The 27,587-nt window shown below is 43.0% G+C and overlaps 1 protein-coding gene across 1 annotated transcript in view; it reads left to right on the top strand.

Annotated features, from left to right (window-relative positions):
• Positions 1–27,587, top strand: part of TEAD3 (TEA domain transcription factor 3) — a 301,226-nt gene that overhangs the window by 235,477 nt on the left and 38,162 nt on the right. The window contains 3 exon segments of the mRNA XM_069633449.1: positions 11,362–11,535; positions 12,065–12,205; positions 19,121–19,273. Coding sequence (XP_069489550.1) covers positions 11,362–11,535; positions 12,065–12,205; positions 19,121–19,273 — 468 coding nt within the window.

Below are 27,587 nucleotides of genomic sequence, written 5' to 3' on the forward strand. Positions count from 1 at the left end.
ATGCCTTTGTTGCAGTGAAACGCCCATCTGCCCCTGAGGTCGGGAGATGTTTCTGTGACTCCTAGTTGCTGTATCAACGATGGTTGAGTATCTGCCGAGGGTGAGGGCCATGGAGGGCTGTGCTCTTTGGGCACAGACTGTGGCCGGACTTCTCATATGTCAGAGAATTCCTCATGTAAAATTATGTCTCGAAGTTTAATAATTTCTAGAAAGGGGATCGGTATTAGCCCCTGACACCTGTGGCATTGGCAGGGTGCGTTTCACTGAGCTCCGCTCATCACTGCACTGTGTGGATGAGAGAGGTCAAGAATTTACTACTGTTTTCCTCGTGAATGGCGCAGTAGTCCTGGACAAACGGTTATTAAATATTGATTTTCTTCCGGTCTATGTATTTCTCCTCAACTGTTTAGTCGTGGGCGAGGGTTCCTTTCGTGTACTAGGAAGTAGTTGCCTTTCGAAATAGCTGTGGACGAGGGTTTTGTCCATGAGAATGGTTTGTCCGTGGATGATGGCTTGGTATCGTGGTTGACGAGAGGGTCTTACCTGTCGCTTCTGATGCTTTCCAAACGGGGAAGTGGGTTATAGGATGTCGTGGACAGTTCACAAGGTGTCCTCCACTGCTTCTTACCCCTTTTTCTTCATTTTGCAGGTGGTGCAGTGCCCCTTTCAACCTCTTCTCTTGGAAGCTTGCTTCTCAAGATCCTCTTTCCTACTGATGAAGCTCTTCTCTTTGAAGGTTGTTTCTCAGGGCACCACAGAGTTCTCCTCCCCACCGATGAAGTTCTTCTCTAGAAGCTTGCTTCTCAGGGGTCCTGAAGGACTCCGCAGAACTGTATAGACTGACTGTTCACCCCCAGACAAATGGCACTTACTCCCCAGATGGAGTCTCCTGTGACTGCCCAATTGAGTCTTGTGTGTGAAGGTTTGACAAATGTGTAAGGACAGTATTGGCTGGAGTCTTCATGGCCATAAGGGGTCAGATGCATGATGTTACCTCAACAATTTCCAGACAAACGTTTCCTGTGCTGCAAAACAGTGTGTGTAGAGTTTACAAAACTCTATCCATGAGTAACAAAATGGTTTGAAAAATATTTGAGAAGACTTTATAATAAGACAAAGATCGGGAGAGCTGTGGAGGATTCCCTAGTCACTAGACTGCTTTGAAACATCTGAATATGGTTGCCCAGGGTGGAGCTTAAGCCCTGCCACCTCATTGGTGTATCAAACAGGACCAAAATGAGGTAGAGGGACTACATAGGTGAGTGCCTGTACAGGCACAATGGGCAAACAGTATTGCTTTTTCCTAGTGGAAAAATGTAGATTTATTTATTTTAAAATTACAGAGGATTCCCAGTCTGACGACGGGGAATATTCAAGTATGTAAATCTATGAAAGATCCAAAGCTGGAGAAATCGGAGATAGGGACTAGGTCACACTGTAAACTGTGTGACTTTATGTCCGTTTGTGAAACTTTGAAGCACTTGGTTCTAGATTGCACTCAATTAAAAGACATCAGAACTAAACTTTTCAACTTAGTAGTGCCCATTGAACTTAACAATCTGGGAGGGACCTTCTGGGCTAGTTTGATGTGGGGTGATAGTGTATCGCTCATAATAGCACTACGTGGTTTTGTAGTAGAGACATTCAGGAGAATAGAAGAAATTATTTAGGATAAACTGTTTCTGGAAGTTGACTTCTAACATAATATATGTAAAGTCACTAATTTTATGAATTACAGAACGTAAATACATGATTATTTTCTTAATCTTTGTCCTTCTTTAAGGAAAACTTTTTTTCTCGTTTTTTCTTTCTTTTGATGATTTTATTATTGAAATGTGTTGAAATGTGAAAGGTTTATTTTTTTTAAACCAATAACACAATAAAAAAGAAAAATACAAAAGGAAAAAATGCAGAACAAGGCCGCTGTGGAGAATAAAGGGGCTTGAGTGAAGAGTCAGAAAGGAGAGGAGCGAATATCTTTTGTTGTGCCAGTGGGTTGCATGTTGCTGCTTCCTTGACGTGTCCTGGTTGTAAGGTGGTGTGCTCGAAAGGTAATGGGAAGGGGCACTTTGCTAACTGTTGCAAGAACCTTAAATTCATGCAGAGGGAAGTTCTGCATGTGACGAAGGAGGAGCAAGGATCTTTTGAAGATTAAGGGGGCTGCCCTATTGAAAATATTACTGTTAATGTTGTGCAAGGTGTCGATGAGAAGTGTGACAGCCTGTATGCTATAATTGTTGTGAATGGCAAGGAGGTATCTATGATGGCTGATTCTGGAGCAAAGATATCTCTTAAGTATAAGGATTTGTTTGAGCGTGTGGTGGGAGGTGATGTATGGAATTTACTCAAAGCGGATGTATATCCTGTAGGATATAACCTTGATAAAATTGAGTTGTTGGGGTATTTTGACACCCAGTTTAGTTTTAAAAGTAGGCCTGCTCAAGGGAATGTTTATGTAACAAAGAGAGGAGCGACCCTGTTGGAATGGTGTGATCAAAGGTTTGCGTATTAGACTAGACCCACATGTGTCTGAGCAAGTGTTGCAGGCTGGTCGTTCGGTATTCAAACATTCAAAAAAGTATTCATTAAAGGTGTGGGGAAGGTCAAAAGAATGAGACATCAAATAATATTGGAGAGACGAAGTGTGCCTGTAGCTGCGAAGTTACGACCTGCACCATTTGGTTTTGAGAGGAGGAGTGAAGAAGGAACTTGAAAACATGCAAAAATTGGGTATAATTGAAAGAGCAGGTGGCGTTCAGTCGAGATTGCCATTAGTTGTGGTAAAAAAAGAAAATCACCTGAGTGGAGGCTGTGTTGACCTACGCAACAGGTGAGTTGTGGTGGATAGGCATCCATTTTCGAACAGGATGGTGGGTAGAGGGAAAACAAAAATTCCAAACTTGATATGGCCTCTGCTTATCACCAGATAGAATTAGAGGAAGAATTTGAAATTGACAGCACTTATGATGCAGGACAGCATTTTACAATTTTGGAGGAATGCGTTTGGCCTTGTATCAGCATTGTCTGTATTTCAAAAAGTAATGGACAATCATTCAAAGGGATGAAAGGAGTATTTTGTTTTCAGGATGACATGTTGGTTTGTGGTAAAACAGAGGAGGAACGTAATAGGATTCTGGATAGGCGTTGGAGATTATTGAACAGAGAGCAGTGTCGCTGAGAGAGAAGTATGTGGTTAGAAGAGGTAAGGTGGAATATCTTGGGCATGAGGTGTCTGGATATGGCATAAGACCCAAGAGTGAAATGGTGGATAAAAAAGATTGGGAGGCCAGAATCAAAGGGCGAGCTTCAATCATGTTTAGGCATGATGGAATTTGACCAGAAATGTGTCATAACCTTTGCTGATAAAGTGTCAGGAATGAGGCAGTTACTTAAGAAAAGAGAAGCATTTATATGGAGTGATATATGTGAAAGTGAATTTCGTGGTATTAAGGAGGCAGTCAACCTGGCACAGGCCTGGAAGTTTTTTGACACACGGAGGAAAAGTATGATCACTGTGGATGAGAGGGATAGAGGTTTGGGAGCTGTTCTATCACCGATTAAGGAGGATGTGCTGAGGAGATTATTGCTCATGCATCCAGAGTGTTAAGAGGACCTGAGAAAAAGTACTCCTTACTGGAAAAAGAGGCTTTGCGTGCCATTGGGCCACGGAAAGGTTTCACAATGTTGTGTGGGGAATGAAGTGTGTGACACAGACTGACCATAAACCCCTCAAATGTAACTTTGAGTCGAAAGGATTTAGTAAAGTGTCAAGGAGGGTGGCAAGGTGGGTGAGAAGGATGCACAGTCACAAGTTTGATGTGGAGGTCATTTCAGGGCGTGAAAATGTATTGGCAGATCATTTATCATGGCTGAGAGGTCAAGCAGAAGAGGAAGGTGAAGGAGAGGAGATTTCTGACATGGTCTTTCTGAACCATGATTGTATTGTTAGTAAGGAGGAGTGGTTAGAGGCTGTGAACAAGATGAGGTTTTAGTGCATGTCAAGAGTTTTGTGAAATCGGGATGGCCTATTAAAGGATTGCTGAGTCAGAGGGAAAGGACTTTTTGGAAGATGCGCAATGAATTATTTAGTGGATTGTTTGCTATATCGCTGGGAGCGTGAAGTTATTCCCCTGGCCATCCGGAAAAGGATTGTGGATTTAGTGCATGAGGGACATGTAGGAGTGGCAGGTACAAAGGCAGTTCTGAGAGGAGCATATCACTGGCTTGGTTTTGATCGAGATGTGGAAAGGAGGCTGGTTGATAGTGTGGAGTGGTATTGTGGGTAAAGGAGAGGTCGTGAAATTGCAGCCTTTTCTGGAGGTCAGCGTGCCTGGTAAGGTTTGGGATGACTTGGCTATGGATATTCTGGGCCCAATAGAAATGGGAAGTGGTCGAGGAAAATGTATTATTGTACTCATGATTTGGTATCTCGGTGGACTGAGTATACAATTGAATCTGTTCAAGAGGTGTTTGCGAGAGGAGTGCCTAGTAGCATACTTACTGACAATGGGACACAGTTTACTGGCGGCTGTTTCCTGGAATATTTGAAGAGGTGTGGAATAAAACATAAAATGTCAAACCCAGAAGGGAATGGTATGGTGGAGAGAACAAATAGATGTATAATGGATGCGGTCCGAATGGAGGAGTATGAGACAAGTATAGGAGAGTGGTGCAGGAGACATTGTATGCATTGCGCATGTCGTCTTATGCAATTACTGGTGTGAGCCCGTTCAAACTGATGAGACCTGAGGGCTAATACTAAAGTGGTCTCACCTTGGCTAAGAAGGGCGAGAGAATCAGATTGTGTGGTGGATGAATCGAGAGGAAAACTAAAAAAGTATAAAGAGCGGTGGGTGTTGAAGGAGAATAAGATGAGAGGAAAAAATTAGTTGTTGGTCCAGGGAGGAAATTGGGGAGAATCATAAAGGGTATGGTAAGAAGAATGGGGGATTTGTGGTATTCAGAACCCGTGCAGGTTGAGGGAATGATGAAGGGTGCAGTGTGGAACAAGAACAGGGCTGCGATGGTGAAAAAGAGGATGGATGAATGAAGGAGAGGAGATGTGTTAGATGTGTTAGATGTGTTATGATGTGTCTTGCTTGGAGTACCGAATGGAATGATGGATTGGAACGTTTGTGGGAGATTGTAGCTCTGTGTTCTTAGTAAAGCAGTTGGAGAGCCAGAGCTGGTGTGACAAGGTTGCTCTGAGGGTTGCTACATGTGTTCTCAAATAAACACACGTAAAGCTTTCCTGCTTGTGCTTTACATCAGTTAAATGCTCGGTTGTAAACTGCCAACTACATGTGAGATGTGACATAGACCTTTGACATTCATCAAAATAAAGTGCAAATACAGGGTTCCTCTTCCAGTTTGAGAATACACACAGATGTGTAAATATGAAAATATAAATTAAAAAGTTTAGTATATGTAATCATGTGTGTGTGTATGTATATATATATATATAAGATCTTGCCTCATCCTATATCGATTTTGAAAATATATTGATATATCTCCAAAGCTTGCCCAGCCCTACCCTCTCTACAGATATGGTGGAGCCACTTTAATGTCATCCCCCACATACGATCATTGACTGCACAATGGCCTTCTTAAAAGGGTGGTAAATGGATTCAGCATAGATACCACTGATGAAAAAACGTATTTAATTGAGGACACCTTATAGGAGATAGAACATGTAGCTCAGTGCTTTCTATAAATCGGTCAAAAAAGAGGAGACTTGCTTCACTACTGAACCAAGTTGTTTCCAGGGCTGTCAACCCTTGAACTGAAAAGAAATATAAGCCTGCACCCAGCAAGCCAACTTCATTAAGGGACATCTAGCCCCAGACTCCCTAGTTGTCATTACAACACGTAAAAGGGGAGAAATATCCCACGGATGAGAACAAAAAGATACGCTCCAAGGAGAAAAGTATCCACTTCTTCAGCATATAGGTATGCATTGCTAATGGAACCACATTAATGGGAAGGTATAATAGGGCACAGTGAGGATAGTTGGATGATCTTGTGGAAGAAGCCCCATAACCACTAAGTTAAGCCATAAATATGGTGATACTTGAGGAAAAGCAATTTGTGAATGCAGTCATTAAGAATCCATTAAACTCTGCAGAGACAGCGAGCGACCGGTAGCAGGGGGCACTTTCATTAAAAGACATGCATGGCTTCGGAGTTCTGCTTTCAGATCCGAGACAAAGCAAATCTATTGGGCATGCCTGTAGAAATTTGCTGTTCAGGAAAGTAGTGGACGAGGCACGTGAAAAGTCTAAGAAAGTACATGAGAAGATCAAGAGATACTTAACAAAAATAACAAGTAAATAATCTTCCAGTCAGCGGCCATTTAGTCCCCAACAGTATTCACAGTAAACATACACGGGTAACACTATGTGTTTTTCCAGTCAGGGCGCCAATACAGATGTGACAAGGGTCATGTAAGAGGTCAAACCCCCAAAGGAAAAGCCTCTCCTGTGAAACAATAACTCAGTAGGGCAGGTCCCCTCCCAAGTTACCCCAGTAGGGGGACTGATAACCTAATACACCCACGAATAGGAGGGGATCACAACAGACACGTAGGTGCTAACTACCATCTAGGAGGGTTACTGTATCAGATTTTTACAAAAAAACATGTCTGCCTTAAGGATGCGGAAAACTACCGCCATATCCTCTTGAACTACTTCAAGAAGAGATGTGATCCCTGATACCAAAAAAAGATCCATCAAGGAAGTTCCTAGAGACACGTGGCACAAAGGTATTTATTCACTATACTTCCTAGTTCCCAAAAAAGACAAAACAAAGAGGCTGGTTCTAGACCCAAGGCTTGTAAACAAATATGTCAAACCACAAAACCCCAGAATAACGATCTGTCAAGTGCCAGGTTTGCTAATAAATGGGCGGTAGGAGCTGTAGTCGCAGCAAAGTCAACTGAAATCCTTGGCCCCTGGCGGGAAAGAGTATGTTCTCTACCCCTCTTCCACCCTGAATGTCACGAGAGAAGTGGAGGCTAGTAGGAACAGACAATCGCCCTGGTCTTGGTTACTTCTGGTTTCCCAGGGGCTGAAAAGAAAAAAAGGGACAGGGTAAAAGGGAAATATACTTTGGTAGCCATGGTGTCTCCTCCCTTCGAAACTGGCTTACCGATGCCTGTCTCCCCACCTTTAACCCGGTGTCCTCGCATGTCTCTGGGAGGGTGGAAGTCTGTGGTGCAAAAGGATTTTACTCCCACATCAAATATCAGATACTGGGCGAATGCAGGACGTAACTATGGTTGGGGCCGTGAAAGCGATGGTGCAAGTGATTGCAGGTCGTGTCAGGCGATGTCACCAGTCTTCCCGAGGGGAAAGCTGTGAGTGAGGGAAGGCCCCAAAGGCTTGCGGACGTTGGCAGCATCCAATCCCGGGTGAACACTGTGAGCGAAGGAGTGTAGAAAGGGCTAAGGGAGGTGGAACACGCGGGAGAGATTAATGTGTGCACGGGAAAGACTTTCAAGCAAGAGGTGCAAACCTGCTACAGACAAAGCTTCTTAACGGAGGCCTGGGTGAAGGCAGGGGGTTTGAGGCACAACCAAGGTTGGAGAGATAATCGTCGAACATGCAAAAACAGGAACTCAAGATACCCAAATACAACTGTGTATGGGTAAGGCTTCCTGTCTCTGATCCCTTGTATCCTATTATTCGTTGTCATTCCTTAGTTTTTACTGATTTCAGATGCTTCCTTGGGTGTTATCTTGAATTGGAGTTCCCTTACTGAAATCCGCCCATCTTTTTCCTTAAACATACCCTTTTTGCTACCCGAGACTGTCACAATCGATGTTGCTTCCCCAATCTATGCTCGACACCAAGAGGTTATTCCCGTTCTAAAGAAGGGAAAGCATATGGCAACACTGGATGGAGTTCGGACATTTGCAACTACCCACTCAATGTACTGGCATTTTTAAGGAGTCAAGAAAACCGATCTCCAGATCCAGACTCCAGATTCACAAAGTGTACAAAATGTACGATATTTTTCATCTGGTGTACTCTAAAACAGGTCAGCTGCATTAACTGCTCACCAACAACCATAGTTACTTAACTGCTTATTCTGCGTGCCTCAGGTCTGGTATACAATTCACTAATGGTGCATTTGACAGAGATGTCTGCATACACGACATCACAACACAAGATATCCTGGTGCAATGTTTCAGTTTTCAAGGCTTTTATGGAAGGAATAAAACACATAGATTGACCAATACATCCACCTCCAGATGTGGGCATTGTGTAAACCGATGGGTCCTCCCTTTGAACCAATGCACAAAGCTTCTCATCTGTCACTTCCATCAAAAGGATATGTGAGCTACATGCATTATCTGTGTCAGAACCATGTATCTCTACATACAGAAACAAGGTGGTTTTAAGAACATATCCTAGCTTCTCTATAAAATATGTCTCAGAATTTCATGTCAATTAGACCATCGAACTGCCAGCTTTCATTCTTTGTTATAATGGCAACAGGGAGAGAGGGGGAGATTCAGGCAGTCATCTCATGCCAGATGGATCGTTAGGTGTATAAATGCTACACATAGTCATAAAAACGTATCCTTTTACCCCTAAAGCTCACTCTAGATGTAGTATGGGAGCAAGGATCGCTTTCCTTGGTAATGTACTGCTAGACGCAATTTGCATAGCAGCAACATGGAGTTCAGTGCGTACATTCATGCTATACTTTTGTGCGGACACTGAAGCAAGTACAGGCCCAAAAGTAGGTCAAGCAGGCTGGCTCACCCTCTGAATGTCCAATGAGGGTCTTCTTCTTTCAGTGTTCCAAAAAAGTCCACAAAACAACAAGGGGGCTTTTCTTCCCTTCTCCTAGTTTATTCCCAGAATATTTGACAGTTAACCTGGCTCTTGTTTCTCCCAGATTCTGTGACTATGAAGATTCCTTTTGTCTTCTCCTTGGTTTCACAGGCAACCTAGTACATCATCCTGCCAGGTACTATTACTATGAAGAGTGCGTTGTCTCTCTTCATATGTGAGTGAGCCCCACGCCTTTGCCTTTTCTGTGCTTTTTTATTGCGGTTTTCTCATTTTACTACTGATTTGTTGGTCTCAGTCAACCTGGTATACTATCCTGCCAAGTACTATGACTATAAAGATTGCTTTGGCTCTCTCTTCGTATGGGTGTGAATCCCAGACTCGCCTTTTCTGTATTTTGAGTTGTTGTTCTTCTCGCTTTACTACTACTACTTGGTTGGCCACAGCCAGCCTGGTACATCCTGCCATATACTGTGATTATGAAGATTGCCTTGATTAGGTTTTTGGCTGTGGGTCTAAGACTTGCCATCGTGATTCTCCATTTGTTTAATTGTCCCTGATCTCTCTAGAGAGCTTACCGGTATTCTTTGGTTGTTTGCGGATGCTTCGGGCCTTCTCGACTCCCTTCCGTAGCTTCCGGGGACTGGGGTGGCTCCGTGCTGACTCCCGGCCTCTGAGCCGCATGCCTGGGCTTCTCCACACACTCAAGGCTTCCTGTCTGGCTGTGGCTCCTCATCTCCGTTGCTCATCTGCGACGGACGCCTCAGAAACTCCACTACCAGCGGGTAAGCGTCCAGCTCCTGGTACCGTCGGTGTACAGTCTCCTCTGCTGCTGCTAGGATTCGAAACTCCTGCTTCCTGCTGCGACACCTTCTTTCTTCATCAAGTCCTTCTTCCCTTTTTATAACACTAATTGACTAGTGTGTTTGTAGTGGTTTGGTGGATTATTCCACATTTCTCTATAGGTATTCCTTGTCTCAGAACTATAGTCATCCCTGCACTCCTGTTCTCCCTCGTCTCAGTGTTTCTTGGAGAAGTGACATTGTCTAATCGGCAAGCATGCATAGAAGTGTATTGGGGTTATTGTGTCTTGTGCAGGATAACAGGGTGAGGGAGGTTGGGGGTAATAAGGGAATTATACCATGTTTCTCCCAAGGTGACATCCTTCCTCCCATGAAGGGGTTCCCCTCCCCATGGGCTCCATCTGCTGAGTACCACCCCCAGGGGGACTAACGAGTAGCAGACTTGCCTCCCTGGACTCATGGGAAAGGGCTTCCCCCATGGAAGCAGTGACAACATCTTGGGATTCGTCAAAATATATATAACATTTATATCATCAAACTTTTAAATGTTTATTTTTTCTTTTGCAATGCATAATCTCCCATGTGATAGACACGCACAATTATCTTTCATTATAAGTTATACATGTATTTTAAGTGGCTATTGAATACTTTGAAAATGCCTTGGTGCACTCACGGTTTTCCTGTAGAGGCCCGTCCAGTACGGCTTTTCTGTAGTTCCAATCCCAGCTCCCTCTGATGTAAGCCTTTCCTTGTATGTCAGAAAGGCAGAGATAGCAATGCTGCAACTAACACAAATACATGCAGGGCACACTTCCATGCCTTGAGATCTGCTTATATGTGAACCCGGTCCTACGGGTTGAACCCCATTCATTGTCGGTCTTAAATGTTTTATCTGTATGTAAAGTAGTATCACTTGACTGCGGAGGTTAAGAATTTAAACCCCTACAAACACCAGTAGTGCAGACAAACCACTGCTCACTTTCCTCATCTAAGCAATGGCGATGATACCGCTCGAGCAAAATCAAGCAATATTTTGCAGTTTGTTTTATTTATTATTTGTATAGTGCCAAATAACTAGCCCGGAGGCCTCCGGGCGCTCACACACACACATACATATGAAGACACAACAGGGAGACGCATACCTACTTTAGACCGGAGAAGCCCTGACAAGATGATGCTGGTTAGAGCACTTGCTGGAACGAAGGCAGAAAATGCGAAGTAAACACGCAGGTTAAATGAACCGCTTGTTTCACCAGAAGAAGATATGCTCTCTGTGTGACTTTTCTGTCTTCTTGACATGCACGACACCGAAATCGGCTAACGCCAAGAACAATGGGCATCCTTCAGTATGTCATGAAAGGGAACAAGTGCAATATATTTTGCTGACTTTTCAGGTAGTTGTGCTTCACCTCTACCGAAACACTTGCGCTCTAGGCTGTTGGTATGTAACAGAAGACATGGAAGGTTGAAATAATCTATGGTTGCTACCACTGACATGTGCCCAAGGCCTGCTTTCCCCGAGAGAAAGGGAGCAGCAGTGTGGGGACCCTAACACGGAGATAGCAGTGTGCGCCAACAATCTTTGTCCCCCACCTTCTAGCCGAACAGCCTTGAATAACCTTCAGAATGAGTAGTAGGAAACTGGGGATTCTTTAAAGTGTCGTCCACGTGGGTCTGAAGACTGAGTGACTGCCTGATTCAACTGTCTTGTCAAATTGTGCCCGCCTCTTACGCGCTTCTCCCATATCTTCTCCCAACAGTATAGCAAACATCTTTTCGTTCACATTGGACAGACAAATCCCTCATACAGTGACCCCCTGCTGGAAGCAGTGGACATACGGCAGATTTATGACAAATTCCCAGAGAAGAAAGGAGGGCTGAAGGAACTCTACGAGAAGGGGCCCCAGAACTCCTTCTTCCTGGTCAAGTTCTGGGTAAGTTTCTCACCAACACATTTCTTAGGAGACAGCATGGGGTGCTCAGATGGGACGGTATTGCCCACTTTCTCCACATTTTTTTGCAGCATTTTTCTACCGCAAACATACAGAGTGTAAGTTAGGGTAAGGCATATAGAAGGAGGAGTGAGGGAAATGAAGGGGCATTTTGTGGTTTAAAAGCCAAGAATCATTCATAGATGCGATGGGACCTGAAGGAGAAGGTTCGGCAAGTGTAGGGGGCGAGAAGGGGTGGTGGAAGCAGAGCAGTGGAAGAGTACTTAAGAACATTGTGAGGGGAGGAAAGCTCTGTTCTGTGTTAACCGATTTTCACAGAGCATGGACAGCTGCAAAATGTTTGTATCCAGTTTTATGACACAGCGCTAATATTATGGCTAGCTGCTTTCTAAATACTCGCTTTCATAGTTCATAGGATTCAGTCTGGTGGAGATGGTGGTTTGGCCGCCTTCAGGTAAAGATCATATTACTCCGTCTCCATGATGTGCTGTATCTGTCTTTCTCCCAACAGGCAGATTTAAACAGCACGATCCAGGATGGACCAGGTGCATTCTATGGCGTCAGTAGCCAGTACAGCAGCGCCGAGAACATGACGGTCACCGTCTCCACCAAGGTGTGCTCCTTTGGGAAGCAAGTGGTGGAGAAGGTTGAGGTGAGTGGCAATGGGAAAGGGGTAGCTCTAGGCGAAGAGTCGGGAATAGCCTTGGAGCATCTATAAGTTTGGAGATATGGTATTTACACTTATTAATGCACACAGAGGGTGTTATGGATATTTGTTAAAAATAAGGTGGAGACAAGAGTGTTAAAGCAGTTCAGTTTCTTAGTAGAGCAGATATCGGCGATGCCTTCAACAATGGCACACAATATCCAACTATAGAATGTATTAAGCTATCAAACCTTTTGTTGGCTGGCCAAAGCTCTGCCGGGTCCAGCCTTCTTGGTCATCTCGAAATAGAGGGAAGGCTGAAAAGATGGTCGGGTTGAAAGATACCGTCCTGGCGCTGACCTGTCTGTGGAATGCCTATCTAAAATCTACCTGTCATGGAAATGTTGCAGATTTAATGGTAGCCATCAAAACCAATTGGCCCATATTTATCTGAAAATTACAGAAAGCTGCCTCGGAGCTGCCGTTGGCACCAGCTGTGCACCATAATATTTATTGACACACATCCCTTTGCTAATTAGCCACCAGTCACTAGTATGCCAAGTGTGTAACCTCCCTCGGATCCAGCTATCTTGACCAATATTTGGGAATACTGCCAGCTTGTGTACGGTCCCGAAGTCATACTAGCTGCCTTTTTATGCGCCCCGCCTACATGTCTAGATGTCCTCATGTCACGTGCATCTATGCCATTTATTTTTTAATACGGCCGATCGTCATGAACTATAATGGTGTAGTCCTATTTACCAGCAAAACCTCATGCTTGAAGTTCTTTTACGGAGGACCCAAATTGTTGTGCTGATTGTGGTGGAGTCGTCTCAGGTAGATGGACTGTTATGTACATCACGTGAGTGACATTGAATCTTGTATTTTTTGGATACCTATAATGCAGGTGTACAGTTGTAGGCTTGGATGGCTTCTCATCTATATCCGCAGGGTGGGTTACTGCACATTGAAATATAGTCTCATGCAAGGGGACAACATTCAAGTTGCAAGCTACTAGCCAGGCATAAAAAAAATCACTCGCCACTTCAATTCGTTATATATACACACAGCACACCATGTCTAGCACGCCAATAGTCGGATATCCATAGCCAATGGCTAGTCGGTGTCTGAGGGGTGCACATTCGGCACTCTTGTCTCATGCTTACCATGAATGTGGAGGTAAACGCCTGAAATTAGTCTCTCAAATACATTATAAGGGTAGCCCGAGAAGCAGTCTCATGTACGTTGCAGATCTGAATGCTTCTCTTATGATGTACAGAAGTTGAGACACTTGGCAGGAGTGAGATTCACAGGTGAGCAGCAGTTACCCTGAATGCTCAATGTATTTTTTTGTTTTTTTATTATACTACAGCCTCAGTAGTGGATTTTTTATAAATATCTTACAAAATAACATACAGAATCTTTAAAATAATAAATACTAATAATCTCACTTTTCATTCCCCCGACTCCCTCCAGTTTCGCAGTCCTAAACCACCCATTGGTTAAATTCATTGTTGCATAATAACAGCTTGGTGACCTTTTTTATACTACACCACAAGCTTGTAAAAAGGTAGATGAGTGTAATGTGGTTACCGCAAAATATGTCCTCCAAATATCATCTCCCTCAACACTTGTCAGGTCATTAATTACCACTGCTCTATTGGTGTTAATCCTGGGTAGATTGAAATATGTGCAGTGACACAATAGACGTTTAGCAGCGTCTAGTTAATTCCTCCCACATAACCTACATTTACGTTCTTCCCTTTGTAATCCATATCTTGCTCGTGTTACGTCTAGAGTATTCCCTAAATTGAACTTCTCCCACATATCTTCTGAGCGAAGATCGGTGTAAGGAAACTCCTTTAGGTATAATGCTGTCTCTTCAGATGGGGTATTCTGTAGAATGTAATTAAGACTACTGGATTTGGTTGACCGATTTACCCAGTTCTAAACTCCGTCCAAAGAGTAAATGCCCTCCTTCAAGATACGTTTTAAACTAGGTTATGTAATTCAACGAATATTAGAATTGATCCTGCTACTCCAGTTACCGCCTCCTCTGCAAACTCGGCAAAAGAGCAATTAATGGTTTCAGAAAGCAAAAGGAGAGGGTGATCTTCTGTATTCTCAATTTACCAGTACTACATTACTGTCTACTATTGTAAGAGCGCTTTCACAGAATGTTTTTTGAATTAACACTTTATGAATTCAATGGGTAATCTTGGTGGAAAGTTCAGCAGCATCCTAATAGGATGTGACTCTATTTTACAAAGCTCTTTCTTTTTTAGTGGCCCATATTATTCATGGTAATTCAGCCAATTGATACAGTAGTGCCTGAAGCCGTCGGTGAGTCATATTGATGAACAGGAGATTGTGTGCACATCCTAACCAAGAGATTTGAACATCCCCAACCTTCAGGGGATATGTCTGTACTTTGATTGGGTATTCTGGCAGATTAGCCAAACAAAGGTTGAATAGCAATGGTGCAAGAACACAACCTTATTTCAAGCCGGTAAAGGTGGAGATTGCGGTTGTCAAAATTCTGTTGTGATCTATTCTGACTGTAAAGAGAAGTGTTTTGATAAACTGAAACAATCATGTTCAGTAGCCCCGTTGGAATGCCCCAGTTTACAAGTTTATGCCAGAGCTTGTTCCTATCCACCGTATCAAACGCTGCACTGAAATCAATATAGATATCTTGATTACTGGTTTCCCAAGCTCCCTCCGTTAACGTGACAAGAGTGGTAATATTGTCTATTGTGAAGAATGACTTCTGAAAATGTGTTTGATAAAATGGTAGGATTTCCTTTCGCTTCACCCAGTCAATTGATTCAGCTAGTAACAACCTTGCAAATATCTTAGCCGGAGCATCCAGGATTGCCACAATGTGATAACTCACTCACTGGGCCACGTTTGAAAACTGGCATCAAGATGCTTTTTTGCCAGGACTCTGGAATAATATTAGTACTGCTTATATACTTAAATAAAGGTAATGTTTCCCCACGTCTCTGAATTGGGCTTCATTAGTGCATTACAAACACCATCAGGTCCTGGCACTCAAGAATCCTTGCTGTTTTTAATTAGCAAGGCTAGGTCCTCCACTTTATATTTGCATCCCAATGATGTATCGCATCACTTTGCAGTTCTTTTGCAGAGGAGGTTAGACCAAGAGTGGCCTTGATGTAGCACTCCCAGGTGTCCTTAGACGCCCCTTTGACCAACTTGTTCTGATTTATGGGACCATTTACCAGTTGCCAAAATGAACGTATGTCATTAGTATTGCAGGTCGGCATAAATATTTGCCAGCTTTCGATATGATGTATATGTCTATATTGACATAATCAGTCTCTATCCCTGATTTGAATGTTTTTATTACATTTAACCAGCTCCATGGTATCAAAGTATTTCCTAGCAGACTTTCTAAGATCACCTCTAAGCTGTTGTTTTCTCTCTTGAATGTTATAATCAAACTTCTGTGCATGTTTTGTGGCACCATTTGGCCTATGGTTAATGCTTCTAACGCACCCTCTAGGGATCTGAGGGAACGTCATTTCTTTTAGGTGTCCCATAAACTCTTTGAAATTCGTGAGTGGATTTCTATAAAAATACAACTGGGTCACTAGCCCTCTGGAGACTTCATTAATGTGATATTTGACCACATCCGCTCCTTCTAGACTAACATACGCCCTGCTTCTCTCACATACATAAGCGTTAGCTATAGTAAGTGGTCTTGATCTTCAGCAGATAAGATTACCTGCCGAATTGTCTTCAAAGTTCCTGTATGATCTCCCTCCCTCTTCTGTATTTGTGTAAAGCATGTCACAGTGATAGGATAGTGGTCACTTTCCTCCCTAATATCTACTTTAAGCTCAAGGATCAGATAAAAGAATTGAGTCTGGATGAAAGAATAGTCCAGCGTAGAGCAACTTACTGAGGTTACTCTGATGTAGTTTCCTGTAATATCCACTTCCATCCTGCCATTCATCAATGTGAACCTTTGACTATGTAAGTAATTTAGCCATTTATTCCTGTTAGAAATATACTCAATTTGCTTAAAGGAAGGGAGAGGAATATTCAGAATTCTTTCCAGTTCGTTTGATTCAGTTGTCGGCATTTTCGCGTTAAAGTCCCCAAGGATTATGCTAGGTTTATCTGTGAGTATAGAACTACGATTAACGACAAGACTAATGATGTTCAAAATCTCTGTTTTGTGTGCCAAACCCGGTGGATCAGAGATATTAATAATGATTGTCTCCTCATGGCTTCCCAGCTAATTTCCTACCATGTAACCAACTGGAATGTATTCAGTCAACTGCAACTTCTCGCTCTTCCAGCAAGTTGATAACAAAAATCAAAGGCTTCCCTTTGGTCGACCTTTAGGTCCCTGTTCTGCTAATTTATGAATGATATTCCTGCCATCATAAATTATAGGATCAGTTTGCCCAGGTTTCCTGTAATGCGACGCACATTCCTTCAACATAGCCCAAATACCTCCTTCTTCCCTCACATGTTTCAAGAGAGAATGAGTGATTGAGCATTCGGGCCTATGTAAGATATCGGGTTGTTAGTGGTATCCCACTTGAGGTCATCTAAGCTTCTCCGCCTAAGACTTCCTTGTGGAATAGTTACTTTAGTGATCTCGTAACCCAGTCTCATAAATCGTGGTTGGTGCATCCTCACCATGGAGGCTACTGCATCCTCACCGTGGAGGCTACTGCATCAGAGTGAAAATGTATGATCACCACAGCGGGTGCAACGTCTTCCGGATGTTCTACAATGTTGATGTCTTCTGTAACAGATGGAGAGGTACCATCATATGGAGAAGATGCAAGAAAGCATGTCTATTTAAGGTACATTGTTGCTACGTACAAAATGGACTTTCTATCTTTATCACCTTCACTATGTCACTTTCTTCTCCTACTGTACTACAGATACCAGATTCTTGTGACCGCTTAGCATTGTTACTGTGACCACGCAGGGTACCCACAGCCAAATCCTTAGTGGACTCAATTCCCTCGCAGGTGACCCAATTACTGCCACATTCTGGCACTGTCCTACACCTCTTGGGCACATTTACCCTCGTACTTGGTAACGTTTTTGTAGGTTCTTCTGGTTCTGTAAACATCAAGTCAATTCTGTCATACTCGATGGAGTCGGTTGAAATTAAACAGTCATTTGCCCTTGTCAGTGGTGTATTCTTTCCCAATGGAGGCTTGAGCCTTGTTTTGGAATTAACAAGGAAGTTCCTAATTTCAGTTTGTGGGCCAGAATCACTGGCCCCTTTTCTTTCAGGACGCTTGACTCACTCCTTCCATGCCCCACTTTTTTTTTTTTGCATGGGACAGGCCTGCTCTTCTTCTAGGCCTTGAGATGTTCCAGCCTTGTCAGTTATTGCTGGCTTACACTTCTTATTTTTTGTACTCTTTCTTCGCTGGGGTATGTATCTAGCCACAGTAGTTTGTAAAGTGTTCTAATATGCAGTAGGTTCAATGCTCCTTGATTAGTTTATTTCCTTTGTATTTCTTTCGCATATTTGTATTCAAGTTGTTTTTTCCTGATGTATTTAGGGTTTATTATTTGGCAATCAGGTTGTTCATTTATAATATTGCATTCAGTTTTGTATTTGATTGCGGTTTCGAACACAGTGTCATGATGCTCAGTCGGGATATTTGTATTCTGGGCTAGATCAGTTATACAAGGGCTTTCTTTAGGCTGGTTGCTGTCTTCTTCCACCTCTGTCCTAATTAAATCTGAAATATCACAGGCTACATTAGTGATAACTGGTTTAATAACTATTTGCTTGCTGATTGCCTGCAGCATCTTAGTATGTTGCATCAATATTTTATTAGATGTGATTTTACTAATGAAGTCAGTAAGAAATCTAGTGCCTGAATCCTGACAGTCGATGAAAGATTTATTTACCAAAGGACTGTCTCCACGTGGTGACATTAGTTTCAGTGTATGTATGTAAACGTGTCCATGAATCTCCAGTGCAGCGGTCCTGCTTTTCGTAGTGACTTGCTTTATGGATTTGCTTTGTTCTTAGGGGTCATCTGGTTAGCCAACTTTGTTGGTTTTCCTTGTGCAGTGACTTGTATAATTTCACTCGCTGCAAGCTCGGAGTATGTTTAGTCGAGAGACACTAATCAATAAATCAAAGGAAAGCACTGATCCTCTGAGTATGAAGCTGGATGACGTTCTAGCCCGCAAGATATGCACAACTTGCAGAATCTAATTCAGTAGGTTCCATCATAGCTGTGCGTATTATGTTGCCTACTTATGTGAACCTTGTTTTGAACCATATGGTTGTATTGATTTCTTTAAAAAATGTTGACAAGCGCTCTCACAAGACACTTGTGTAGAATTATTCACAGCTGGGATGACGGGCTCGAAAGAAAATAGTAAATTATGATTCAACCTAGTGTTTGTGTTAATGGCCCACCAACCCAAAGTTTGACCTGGCAACCTTTCTTCAGGTTAAAAAGTTCACACAGATGGAATGTGTTAAGGATTATTGATTAGGAGAGTTTTGAGTAAGGTATGCCAAAAAAGAGCATCTGTGTGAGGAGAAGGGTATGAGGGGAAAAGTGGCAAAGGAGATAGAAACAATAGGTGGACCTCGGAAAGTCTTACAGCGTTCTCACACTAGGTCAAATCACAAACACATATCAACCTTTGGACACTAGACATGAGGGAGGGCAATTAAAGTGCTTGCACAGTCACAATTTCTTATATTTCTGTCAGTGAATTAAGGGACTACAAACTTTGCTCTTGTTCATTTCTGTTTCTACTTCTGTGGAACTCTCCTACCCTAAACGGTGAATCTCTTGATCTGGGCTTTGGAAATCTAGGGGAAAGGTTGTTTCTCTGATTTCTAGGCTAGACATCTGCTGATTACTTGTACTTATCTCACATACCTTACAGACAGAGTATGCACGGCTAGAGAATGGACGCTTTGTGTACCGAATCCACCGGTCACCGATGTGCGAGTACATGATTAACTTCATCCACAAGCTGAAGCACCTTCCGGAAAAGTACATGATGAACAGTGTTCTGGAGAACTTCACCATACTGCAGGTAATCTCGTTACTTCACCCATACATACAGATTCTTACCCTGTCCTACATCCTAGAGACTTTCACCATACTTCAAAAACCCATCCCTCAACATCCTCCTCCATCCACAGACTACCCCCATCTGCCCTGCAGGGCTTCACGTACTACAAGTGGCCTTGGTACCCACTCACTGCCAATCCAACCTCTAGATCCCAAATAGCCTCTCGTGTGGTCTGGAGACCGTCCGCTTGCTGCAGGTAACCCTCTAACCCCACCCAAGGCCAGAGTTCCCAACTGCTCCCTCCCACCGTCTCAATTTTTTGAAGATCTTTGATAACCTTGCTTCCTCTTATTTGCCCTTGAGATGTTCTGATCTTCTGATAATACTGTCAAAATTGATGCCTTCTACGACATCCTTTTACTTGCTCGGTGCAAACGATTGGATAAATGTTAGAATCTAAAGACGGTATTACCCTACAAAGGACTGGCTACAATCAGACTTCTTTTGGCCTTGTTGGTACTTGTCAGTCTGGCACAGGTGGAGCCTTGAATACTGGCTGAAAGAAATCAATGGGAAGTGGGCAAAACTGTACCATCCACTTAAAACATGAATTTCTTGTAACAGTTTACTCACCAACCTGGCCACACACCCTTTGTCAGGGGATTTCACTCAAGAACAAAGTCATAACCAGAAATTACACATGTGCATGCTTTCACTGTGAAAAGGCCCCTCACTGGGGTTATTCAATAACTCAAAAAATAAGCTCAGAATGTCATGATCTACAGAAAAACATGAATTTAAAAAGTACTTTCTGGCAAAGATTGACATCTAACAAAGATATTTAACAACCACAGTCGTGGTTCGTTCTGTTTGCGACTTGTCTTGGTGATAGAGGGGACCGGGTTTAAGAGCATCTAAGCACTGAGGAAAAAGGTGGACAAAAGGGTGGTTTCGAAGTTATAATCTTTCTGAAAGTTATCATGTGATCAGTTTGGTGAATATAGTCTCGAGGGGTGTTCAACAGTCTGCCTGCCAGAATCTGGAACAAAGCTCTATGGCTCAGACACATTGATATCGTCTAATGGCAAAACTGATTCAATTAATAATGACATTTGTATGCGCTGCCATAGAGAGAAGAATCAAATTAATGCCGAAGGACTTGGCTGGATATTAGGCGAAGATACTCACAAATATGTTTTTAATAAAGGACAGGATGTTAGCACAGGTACCAGATAACCTAAAGATGATCCGTGTGCCCTTTGCATAGTCATTCAATGAAAGGCATTCCTTAATAACCATAGTGTAAGGATGATTAATTATTATAAAGGCTGTACCCAGCGTATCATACGCTGATCTGTCACTCTCTATGTTCCTTTTTTATGTGGGTGAGACTCACAAAGTCAGGTGTGCATTTCCTAGACGCACTTTAGCTTGTTACAGCTGCGTGGTGAGAGGAAAAAAAAAATCTTAAGGTGGAGTGGTGGGTGGGGTTGTTCATATTTATTCTTCAAAAATAGCTATTTAAACATGCAAAATAGACCATGTATATAAATGCACTACGGTTGGCACTTTTAAAGGTTGTATTATGTTTATTTCTGATGCTCATTTTCAGCATATTTGATATTTCAGTCACATAAAAACAATATACTTGTCTTACTGAGCAAAGCACCTCGTTAAAAGCTAGAAAAAACACATTCAATATTTTTTAATAGACGGTTATCTTTCCAAGATGGTCAATCTGGTAGACTCCTATTGCGCTTTTTCCAAATATCCCTATGAGGAAGGGCACAAGTCTTTCCACTGAGAGTACCCGGCTGCTTTGCATGAAATCAAAGTGTATTTGGAAACATAAAAATGATTACAGACTTTTCAATTTGGTAAATAGCTCTGTGATAGAAGGGATGTATCCTTGAATCACTACCTACATAATGTGCACGGATTTGGTACTCATGTAATTTTTGTTATTACCCACCGTAACATTATAATTATAGTATCATTGAACAATATATAATTCGCAAAGGTTTGGATGTGAAAATAAAATGGCTGTGAAATCAATCAATTCTTTTCAGGGTCCAAGGGCAGTCTAGATATGTCTCCTTGCAGAATATCGGCAAGGTATCAGGATAAGGATTGCTAGGAACGTGTTACATTCTAAATGCATAGACGTCCCAAGAGAATCATATATAGCTGTGTTACTGAAAAGAAAAGAGGACACGTGTGTCACTATCGCTGGTAGATTATTTGCCATAAAACCATTATGTAACTGATGGGTGCAGGGTAAAAGCCTATGAACATAAAATAAGCATGGACACTGATGAAAAAAGATTAGAAGGATCCTATTGAAGTGCAAAGCCTTTTGGACTGTAGCCCCTTGGCCAGTGACCCCTGCTCCCTTTGTCCATCCCATGGTTGTAGCCCCCCGACCCGCATCTTCTGCCCTTAAGCTTTTTATCGGCATGTGAAACTTACCAAGAAAACTAAGCAATATGTAAGAAAGGATAAAAACAATATATCCATCACTGCAGGCACGCTGACCACCACCTCAGGTCTAGCTAAAATGATCTGGCGGTCATACATAAGGGTCTAAAGATGGATTTTCTTTATGAATGGAGCACCAATAGCGGATTTCAGAGATAGCGGAATGATGCCAGATGCTAGAGAGGCATCTAGGACTGGCAACAGCGACTTAAATAGATTAGAAGCAAAATGTATCTGTCCACTGCGTTTGACATTGTAAAACTTGCCCTCCCGCTTGGATGTCTTTGCTCCTGGGCAATGTGGGCTGTTCTCTGACCTTGCTTTCATCTTTCCTCATTGGTCACTTCCAAGCTGTTTCCCTCCTCTATTCACTTTAGACACACACTAATCTCCTCACTTGTGGTGTTTCTCAAAGATAACCTTTCTCATATCCATTTAAATGATCAGCCTTTGGCTACCTTGGTGTCCTCCTTTTGATTTGCCTTCTACACTTAGCCGGATGACACTCCGCTCCTCATGAAGCTGAATTATAAGCTGGGTACAACCGCATGTCACTTTCAAACATGCATGGCTGACATCTCCCACTGGATGAGTGCTAATTCCTTACGGCTCAAATCTGACAGGTCTGAGGCGGTTGTCTTTGGTGCAAAACACAACTTTTGGGCCCTCATTTCAGGGGATTGGCCTTGATTTGATTCCTGTGTTAACAAACCTTACATTTAAATTTGATGACCATCTTTTGTAGCTTTGCCTGTTTAAGGGTGCAGATGAAGGCAACTGACCAGGAGGTGTCACAGTGGTTGGCAAAGACTTGTATTCAATTCAAACACCTAGCTACTATCCCTAACTCTGAGAGGCTTCCCTGCCTCAAACAAAAAAATAAAGGGTCAGTCAACACCACCCTGAGTCAAAACCTTACCTCTGTCCCTTACACTACAACTAAAGAGTCTTAATCTAAAGTAAAGTTCTCTCACCAGGAGAATGACTCCCTTCTCCTGGTGTTTTAAAAGAAAGTCTCTTCAAGACTTCGTTCAATAACAGAGGATGTTAGTAGCAACAAAGTTCCAAGTGTGTCCAGGAGCAATGGCTCCCTTCCGCTGTCTTGTTAGTAACTTTTGCAACAGTTCCAGGCTCTGCTTACCAGTGGTCTTTTCTTTACCATTGTTTGGAGGGCTCCTCCCTACGATATTTCCCTTATCCTTATTTGGGTCCCAGACCCTGAGTGCTCCCCCTTTCTTGTCAGGCCCACTTCACTCACTCCCCTGCCAAGTGCTTCAACGAGTAAGATGATTTGTATCAATGTAGGCTTCACATTGGTGCGGTCGCAGACCCTTCATTCTCTTCCCTCCTCACTAGGCCCACTTGGTTGACTCTCTTCGCAAGTACTGCCATGAGGAAGGTGCTTCTTGCCGTTATCCCATTGCAGTGTATCTCTCTCTCACACCCCCAACCCTCTACCTGTGATGTGCCTGTTACCTTAGTTGCCTCTGGGACTCTGGGCCGGTTATTCCTGGGTGCATGCATCTTCTCACCAGGCTGCGTGGGCGCCTCTGGCTTCTGCTGCTCTCAATCCACGCACCTTCTTCCTGGTCTCTTCACCAACGGGACACCCGTCTTCCAGGCTCCAGTCACATCCTTGACCTGCTCCACAACACTGGGTAAAGGACCCCCGTCATTGGCCTCTTGTCTTTTGGGAGTGGACTGCTCTCGGCTTTCCCACTGCATCCTCCTCGTCTCCTTTGAACTTCCCGCGCTGGACTTTAATTTGTGCTGGTCTGCAGCTCTCTTACTCAAAGCCCTTGGTCAGTTTTCATATATTTCTCATGACTCCCCCCTGGCGCCCCACCCCACGTGGAAGACTATACTGTTCCTGTCCACTTCTTCTCTGTGATTCATGGCTCCTGGTGGCCACATCTCAGTACTGGCCTTGCTGGTAACCTTCATGCTTTGGGTGACCTTCTTCGTGTCAGTAATGGAGTTAGTCATACTATCTGTATTGTTAGCAATCTTTGTCTCAGTAGACATAACTGGTATAATGTTCCAATAACAAATAGAAGTGATATCAAGGGGAGGTTGGTGGAAAAGTGGTAACGTGCTCGACAGGGTTAGGTTCGGGGTGTTGTGCTGAGGTTTACCCATGTGGTCGTCCTTATCAGGCGGGGAGTCCGTCCCCATAAGGTCCTCCCGCATTAAACCACCCATAGGAGCAATATTGCATAGCCGCCTCACATCCCAACCCTCATGAGCAGGAGCGGCTCCCTGGGTAGATCTGACGACACCTAGTGAATAGTCACAACAGGTTAATCTCGGCTATTTATAATGCCATTCCTATCTTCATCGTCTGCAGCAGATCTTTCCCACCATCTCTGCCCAAATCTCTGCTGCTTCAGCTGTTATCCCATTTGCCTCGTTTATTCAGACACCTTGCATCTCTCCCTCTCCAAATCCAGTTTTTTCATTTTATATTTAAAAAACTCAGTAGCGTGTTGGTCTTTGCTGCACAACTCTTATTACTAACTCTCTCAGAAAACTGCACTGGCTTCCTGTCAGAGAGTCTCCATGAAAGACACCAAGTATCATTTTTCACTGCCTCTTTAACTGTGGCCTCACCATCCAATCTTCCGCACTTGGCCTGTAGTGACCTGAGAAGTTACTTTGCTCTTCCAGTCTTTGTGCTCAGATTGTGTCATGCTTAAAAGAGAGGACATGCTTTCTTCATATTGGCAACCAACCTTTAAGCTTCTCTCCTGCATCTAACAACTGTACGCCTACCTATCATGTCTTATGTTGTAAACTCAAGTGTTTGTTCCTGTACCGGGGTGCTAAAATTGCTCCACTTCTCCTTCTTTCAGCAATCTATCATAAAAACACTTTGTGGCTTGTGTGCACTCTATAAATTGACCTAAATGTAACAGCTACTTTTTCTAGCATGTTTAGGAGGAATAGAATGTTGGTATTAGGCCTTTACCTGCAACAATAACTATATTTCAACTAATCATACCTATGTCATGGACATTTTGAAGGTATGATTTTTTTTTTTTTGGTACAGACATTTTAAGTTCCTCTAAACGATGCAGCAGTGTAACATGTGTAATAATATTCTTACGTTCATATGTATTACTGTCTTTTGATACACTTAAGTGGAGAGATAAAACAGTGGTGACATGAGTTTTCGAGCAGCTGCACTTTTTCAGTGCTTACATTTGTTTTTAAGTTTTCATTTTCCATTGGTTGCATTGTGCATCTTTTTGGAAGATAACATTTCAATTGGTTCAATGTTTTGAAAGAATTCTACCCCTATGGGTGATGATCAGTGATATTGTGTAGTAACACGTTGCATAAATACCTGTTTTTAAGCAGGTTCTGAAATTGGCCTGCAGTGTGTGTATGGGTGTAGAATTGTAATTTTAAGGGGATTTTGAAGGGGGCCTACCTGCCGCAGGTTTCTACTTCCTCTCTCGAGACCTTCATGGTCATTGACCGACAGGAGCAGCAGTCATGATATGATAGGTTATTTATAACACTCTTAATACCCAGAGGTTTCTATGCGCGTACCCGGGGATCGAACCTGTGTTGCTCCGTGTCACCTTGCTTCCAGGGCCAGCACGTTGCTGCTGAGCTATCCTCCCCAGACGTCATCCACGCGGTGGTCCACCTCAGGCACCACAGACTTGATGCAAGACTACTATGGTTATTTTTGCCCCACAATCAGAACATCGCTTGAGCACCATCTTGGGTGTCGACATCATCTTGATTTCTCAATGTAACCGAGTTACATTTCGCGGAGGCAAAAAAACACCCAAAGCTTGCTAGCATGCGAAAAAACAGAACTGAGGCAACGGTCGCCGCTCATGCTACTTATACCAGCGTCGACGTCACAGCCAATGATGGGATGGAGGCAGTCGAGGGCCACGACTCAACGCCACACGGTGCCCGATACTATGACATTTTTGCCCAAAACTATGACATTTTTTACCAAAGAAAGCTACAAGCAGACTTGAGTATCAAAGATGAAGAATGCGTGGAAGGACACAATCCATTCGAATTATACCCCTATGGGTGATCAGTAATATTGTGTTGTAAGAAGTTCCATAAGGACCTGTTTTTAAGCAGGTTCTTAAATTGGCCTGCAGTGTGTCTCTAGGGGTGGACATTTGTAATAGTAAGGTGTAAGACGTCCGTCCATGATTTCTAAAATTCGGAAGGTCAATTACTTTTTGTCAGTTGGCATTTCTCAAGAGAGGAAAGGACCCCTGAACAATCTTGCCACCACGGAGCCTTATCACAAAAAGTTAAAAAGATAGCTAACTACTCAATACAATTAATAGGGGATGGCATGAGTAAAGGGTTTTAATGATTTATGATGGTAATTTGGAAGGGGGGGCAGGAATCAAACAGACACGTTCCTTTTTGCCAGATAAGGGTTTTCCAGGCAGGTGGTAATGAGATAATGATGTCCAGGGTGTCATTAATAGGAATAGCCGGAAAAAACAACGAATGGTGGCTCTTATATTTGAAGTCATCCGCAGTATAAAGGGCTTGAGCCGCGTCTGTTAGCTCAGTACTGTTTTTACGGTGTTTATGGTTGCATCAGTTGATCAGGCTTTCAAAGTCCTTCGGTTCTTAAGGATGTTCGAGTGCAACTGGCGTAAACTGTACGAAGGGGTAGGTTGAGAGGGTCGATGAGGAATGCGTGGGAGGAACATCCAGTCGAAAGACCGTTACAGTTGGTAAGTAAATTGTTCTTCAAATGGATTGTGTCCTCCCACGTATTCCTCATCTTAGATAGGTTGCCAAAGCAGTAAGAATTTGAGGAGGGAGTACCAGAGGTTTCATTCATGGACTGAATGAAGGATGGCTTTTACAAAGAGGCCTCCTTGATAAGATGTAGAGTCCAAGCAGTAATGTTTTTTACGAAAGTGTGCATTGACGACCAGGTGGCCGCCGCACAAATATCCTGGAACACCCCTCTGAAGAGCCGTGGAAGTTGCCATGCCCCTGATTGAATGAGCCATTAGCCAATCCGGAGGCTCCTTCCCAGCCAATTTGTAGCACTCCGAAATTGTCAGAATTATCCATCTGGATAGTTTGTTTAGACACTCCAAGGCCCAATTTGTGTCCAGTATATCCAACAAACAGTTGGTTACTTTGTCGGAAATTCGCTAGTCTAGAAATATAGAAACTGAGAGCCCTTTTTGGGTCCAGCCTGTGAAATCTCTCCTCCTCTTTTTATTTGCGTGTGGAGGAGGGTAAAAAGAGGGTAAGGTAATTTTGTGTGACAGGTGAAACTATTTTAGGTAATAATGTTGGTTTGACCTTTAGAATGACCTTGTTCTATAGGAAAATGTTGTGAGGAGGCTTACAAGAGGAGCGCATGCAACTCACTCACCCCGCGGGCTGATGTTATAGCCACTAGCAAAATTGTTTTCAAAGTGAGGAGCCTTAACAGGCAAGAATGTAAAGGCTCAAAGGGGGCACCCTTGAGAAATTCTAAAACTAAATTTAAATCCCAGATGGGTACCTAAAAGGGGTTGGAGGGTACACATTTGTTTAATCCTTTTAGAAACTGGGTAACTAAAGGCATTTTAAAATAGGAAACCTCTTCAGAGGAATGCTTAAATATAGTAGCGCTGCTAAATATCCTTTTATTGTACCAACTTGGAGCCCCAAATTGGCCAAGTGTAAAAGGAAAGAAAGTATTGTAGGAGTATTACATAAGAATGGATCCACATTCTTATCCTTGCACCAGTTACTGAACTTTGTTGCTCTCCTTCTGGCCGAAAGCAAAATCTCCACTACATCATCCGGGAGGTCCCAATCCTTGTATCGTAGCCTCTCAGAAACCATGCGTGAAGGC

Source organism: Ambystoma mexicanum, chromosome 13, assembly GCF_040938575.1.
Source record: "Ambystoma mexicanum isolate Mex_15411 chromosome 13, UKY_AmexF1_1, whole genome shotgun sequence".
Taxonomy (NCBI): domain Eukaryota; kingdom Metazoa; phylum Chordata; class Amphibia; order Caudata; family Ambystomatidae; genus Ambystoma; species Ambystoma mexicanum.